The sequence below is a fragment of the Hydra vulgaris genome, chromosome 13, assembly GCF_038396675.1.
Source record: "Hydra vulgaris chromosome 13, alternate assembly HydraT2T_AEP".
NCBI lineage: Eukaryota > Metazoa > Cnidaria > Hydrozoa > Anthoathecata > Hydridae > Hydra > Hydra vulgaris.
In genome coordinates this window covers 20,012,377-20,018,202 of record NC_088932.1, presented here as the reverse complement: position 1 = coordinate 20,018,202, position 5,826 = coordinate 20,012,377, and the positions used below count along the sequence as shown (strand labels likewise).

The 5,826-nt window shown below is 28.7% G+C and overlaps 1 protein-coding gene across 1 annotated transcript; it reads right to left on the bottom strand.

Moving 5' to 3' along the window:
• Positions 1-2,977: 2,977 nt before the first annotated feature.
• Positions 2,978-4,267, bottom strand: LOC136089724 (uncharacterized). Its single transcript, XM_065815794.1, has one exon. It carries the CDS (start codon positions 4,265-4,267, stop codon positions 2,978-2,980), a length of 1,290 nt encoding a protein of 429 aa, XP_065671866.1.
• Positions 4,268-5,826: the final 1,559 nt, after the last annotated feature.

The following is a 5,826-nucleotide window of genomic DNA, read 5'->3' as shown; positions in this document are numbered from 1 at the left end:
TCATTTGAGTGCTTGTCGTACACTAAATTTTCACTAATTTTGATTTCATCAAAAGAGAGTACTATAAATCTTTGGACCTCATTTAAGTTTTTAGTTATCATTTTTAGTTCTTCAATTACATTAGGATTAAACCCCACTGATGGGTGTATTGCATTTTTGTAATCACTAAGAGTCCTGCGACTTGGCAAAGTGAGTATCATGGAATTCCTAAGTTCATCATATGCCGATGCTGATTTCATGGAAAGAGATAAGCAGAATCTAATAATCATAGGATGATACTTTAAACTCTTCTGATTAGTAGAAGCTTTTTTTTGCTCTTCCCAGAATAATTTCATAAATGGTGTCATAATCTGGTTGTTGGATTCCATAATGTGATTTATATCATTAATAAAATCTTTGTTAAGTTCCACACCCTTTGCATTGATTTCTCTTCTTATCCGATCAATTTTTTCTTTTAATTCTTTTGTTTGAACTCGTTCTTGTTGTAATGCAAGAAAAATTCTGTTCTTTGATGTTTATGTTAGAGGAGCTTTTAACTTTGCTGCAGTGTTATTAATCTTTATTTTAGATTTAAATTGTTTTTTCAATACTACTTCAACCTTTTTACAAACATCACATTCACTTTCTTCATGTAAAACCCTACAATCTTTATGTCGTTTTAACTCTTTATATTGCATGGGAGATAATGTATCAAGGTCCTAATCAAAAGGTATAACATGATTTAATACACTGGTATTTATTATTTCTTGTTCAATTCCTTTGCAAACATTGAACAGTGATATTTTTTGCAGTAAGTTGTGTATGAATACATTTGTCATACTTCTTTTAAAGTCTTTGTAAATTATATGATCATCAGGAAGTTTCCAACCAAACACCAAACATGTAAACTCCAAAGAATCATTTACTATTACTTCGCACTTTGGTAAAGAAAATGGTGTCTCAAAATTTTTAAACTGAGCAATTTGCTTGCTATCCTTAATTGTAACCTGCCAGTTATATACATTCTTTAATTTTGTTGTATGAGACACAAAGTCTTTCCAGTGCTTGAAACAAACAGCTTTTTGGGTTTTTGGTTTATTGATACAAACTTTTTCAAGTTTTCTTCGCTCAGCTGTAAATGTTTCGTGTGATTTCACAGGTAAATTCAATGATGGAACTGAACCAAGTTTCAATGTTTTGCGACCAGATTCTATAAGTGTATATCAATCAATATATTTTTGCTTACATATAAACAATATATAATAATTAAATATATATATATATATATATATATATATATATATATATATATATATATATATATATATATATATATATATATATATATATATATATATTTATAACAACAATTATAAATGTATTCTATAAAATAGAGTGCTCAATGTTCTTAAAAGAATAAAACAATAAAAAATTATTATAAATCACTTATCAATTTCAATTTTTTACACAATGTTTCGTCAATAAAGACTCTTCAGAAATCTATTCAGAAATTTATTGACGAAACATTGTGTAAAAAATTGAAATTGAAAAGTGATTTATAATAATTTTTTATTGCTCTGTTCTTTTAAGAACATTGAGCACTCTATTTTATAGAATACATTTATAACTGTTGTTATAAATATATATATATATATATATATATATATATATATATATATATATATATATATATATATATATATATATATATATATATATATATATATATATATATATATATATATATATAGCCCATATTAGTTGGGCTATATATATATATATATATATATATATATATATATATATATATATATATATATATATATATATATATATATATATATATATAGCCCAACTAATGATTCATACAGTAACTAGAAAATTTTTGCTGCTTACTATGCAAATATGCTACAAGCCTCAGGCATTTTGCAGAGGGTAATTAAGAATCAAAAGGTGCATACTTAATTAACTTATATACATATATACATACACATATACATATATGAATGTATATATGTATATACATAAACTTACTTGTCAACTCAAAATCTTCAGGTTTAAAATGACGTTCACATATATAAACACGACCTGCATCAATCCTCTGCTGTAATGACTTATCAACTTTACGATATTTATTTAAAACTTTAAGAATATCATTTTTCCTGTCAGAATCACATTTTTTTGTTGGAATTCGGAAGCTGCTCATAAAGCTGTGCTTATTTGTATAGGAAACTATACAAGTTGGAAAAGCACAATTCCTTCCAGGCATATCTTGTTTGAAGCTTTGAAAAAAAATGTGAACTATGTTTGTTTGGTTTGTTTGAACTTTGTTGATTGTTTGAACTTGGTTTGTTTGAACTTTGTTTTGCAAACTCTTTGATCACGTGACTCGAATAAGGGCGAACAATAACATACAACAATAGACTTCCAGACCATAGTTATATTCTATAGACTATGCAAAAAAGTAAGAACATAACTAAATCGAGGTTAACAAAGAGTAAAACTTTTATGAAATAATATTTTAGTAAAAAATACAATAAAAGAAAAACAGACAATTTTCGGTTAAATTGGTATTTAATTAAATAGAATAACATGAGAAATATACCAAATACAAAATTAATGTAAAGAGCGGGAAAACATATTTTAAAATAAGGCTTTCTCTACGGTCCGAATTAACGTATATTTGAGACAAATGCACGATAAAAAGTTTAATTCTAAACAATGAAATATGGATAAAACTAGAAAAATGATGTAAGGTAAACCAATAATATTATAACACCTAAATAGTAACACCTAGGAACTGTAACTTAGTAAAAAAAAATATATATAGATTTTTCATTTATGTTTTTTTATGTGCCGTTTGGATTAGAAATTTCTTGATCGATTTAATATTTTTGTAACTCGCAATAGGTGGACTTGGCCATATATTTTTAAGATCAGTATCCTGTTCCACAATAATCCAGTGCTTTTTTATTATTTTATTGATAAGTTTTCTAACTTATCCAAATGTCGTCACTATCGGTAAAATTCTCTCTTTTTCTCTTTTTTCTTTATATTTGTTGTAGACAAATTCGTGTTGTGTATGTCGTAGTACTTTTTTAAAACCTTTGTTAATAGATTGAATAGGGTAGCCTCGTATAGGGTAGCCTCGAATAGGGTAGCCTCGTATAACTAAAATTTGTGCTAGTTGTTTTAGCTCTTTTATTAGGTTGTAATTGTTCGATATAATCTTATTGTATTTTAACGCTTGACTATATACTAAGTTGCTTTTTTGATGAGGGGGATGGAATGAATTATAATGTAATAGTGCTGTTGTATCTGTTGCCTTTTTGAATATTGTTGTTTCTAACTTTCCATCTAGCTTTTTGATAATTGTTAGATCCATAAAATTAATAGAATTATTAGAATTATTGAAAGTAAATTTGATCATGGAGTAGATGGCATTCATAAATTCGAAAACTTGTGTTAGTTTCTCTGGAGGCCCATGAAAAATAAAAAATATATCATCTATAAATTTTTTATATAAAGAAATCCGCATTGAAAATTGGTCAATTATTTTCTCATCAGTTCTTCCCATAAATAAATTATTATAGGGTGGAGCCATACGTGTTCCCATGGTAGTACCTGTTAATTGTAAAAAGTGATCAGTTGAAAATTGAAAGTTGCTGTGGGTTAGGATGGTATCTAATATAATGTCAATAAAAGCAATAGGTGGGCGTTTTATGGGTCCGTTATATGGCGGTGCTCTCTTTAAATAAAATTTCACGGCGTCAATACCTTCGCGGTGGGGAATGTTTGTATACAAAGATATAACATCAGCCAAGACTAGGGTATAATTGTTGGTTTCTAGTACATGAGATTGAAGGAGTTTAAAGAGGTGTGTTGTGTCTTTAAAGTATGCTGGTAGTTGTTCAGCAACCGGCTGAATAAAGTCTGTGATAAAGAACGACAAGTTGTCGATTGGTCTGTCACAACCAGAAACAATTGGACTTAAGGGAATGCCTATTCTATGAATTTTGGGAAGGCCATAAAACAGGGGTGTACGAAGAGGTGTTTTTGGACGAAGGAGCTCCGATGTTTTTTTATCAATCATATGATGAAGAAATATATTGTCAAAAAGATTGTTAACATCTCTTGCTATACTTTTTGTTGGATCTTCTGAGAGTATTTTATATGTGTTTTGATCTGATAAATGTAGAGAGATCTTCTCTTCATAGTCCGTTTTGTCTAAAATACAAATACCCCCTCCCTTGTCGGCCTTTTTTATGGTAATTGAGGGATTAAGCATAAGGGAGTTTAGTGCGTGAATAAGTTCAGGAGTTAAATCTTTTTTTATTTTTTGGTAGTTGTGAGAAAACAAGTGCAGTTATATCACTTTCTACTAAGTTAAGATAACTTATAATAGTTTTGTTATTCGTCATAGGGGGAGACCAATTTGATTTTTTATGAAATGGATGCCTCGTTATCTCCTCGGTCCCAAAATAGAGTTGTTGGAGAAGGGTTGTTTTAAATCTTTCAAAAGCCGTTATGTGAATATTAAGTGACGCATTTGTAATTGAAGTAACAAAATTTAATCCTAAACTTAAAAGCTCTTTTTCATCGTCTGTTAGGATGTATTTTTTTATGTTGGTAACTAATTTATTATTAAATTGATGTGAGAAATTTGACATAGCCTTAATGATATCTTTATTATACTGCCTCATGTTGCTATGTGGTTTTGACGAAAACAATTTAGCCAGAGTAAATGGTACAAAATTTCTTTTTTCGATAGATGGAGTAAACAGTTTTCTTTGTTGATCCTAGAGAAAAATATTTTATCAAAGATGCCTGTAATAACCAAATGCAACATTAGTAAGAGGTAACAGATAACTTGTGAAGATAATTTAAAGTCAAAAAGTTATAAAATATGAGATTAAAATATCTTTATGAAAATAATTGCTTGCTTAGATAAGTTAGATACAGTGATTGTTTGTTTCCCCTTCAAAACTGGACTTGCAATGTGATGATGCTGCTGGTGATAATACTGCTGGTGATAATGCTGCTGGTGATAATGCTGCTGTTGATAATGCTGCTGGTGATAATGCTGCTGGTGATAATGCTGCTGGTGATAATGCTGCTGGTTCCGTGCTCTTACACTTTCTTTGCTATTAGAAAAAAATATGAACTTTTCTGATCTAGATCTTATTCATAAAAGGCACTAACTGTTTTTGATTTATATTAATATTAGTATTATGTTTAAAAATATTTAAAATAAATAAAATAATTTTAGGTGGTTTGTTCCAACCCATCAAATGGCAAATGTAAACCAAGGGGAAAATTTATCTAATTCATGCATGACATTTTCAATTCAACCAGTGACATAATGCAATTCTACTGTTATAAGTTTGTTTTCTTGTCTGTTTCCACAAGATATAATACAGCTTTCTTGTTTTGTTTTGTTCCACAAGATATAATACAGCTTTGAGCCATTTGCAGCATTTGGCATCTATCTTGTCTGAATTTACATCAAGTAAGTTTGATTTAGCTATTAAATGGCTGGAATCTGTGTGCCAACAATGCATATCTGGAGATTGGGAACTGCAGGTAAAAATAATAAAATCCATAATTAATTTAATAAATAATAAATCACTTTATTTAATAAGTTAAACTAAAGTTATACTTGCACAAGGCTGGGGCTGATATAGTCAGAGAAGCTATTTTTAAATTAATTTTTATTGTAACTCTCTCAACTCTGAAATACAATCTCCAAAGCCGTTAAATGAAGATGCAAGTTAAACATCATATTTCTAGGTAGCGTTGAACTGTAAACCACTTAATAATGAAGCAAAAATCCATTATACTATCTCA

Coding starts and splice junctions, on each gene's coding strand:
- LOC136089724 (XM_065815794.1), bottom strand. CDS start 4,267: ATGCTTAATCCCTCAATTACCATAAAAAAGGCCGACAAGGGAGGGGGT.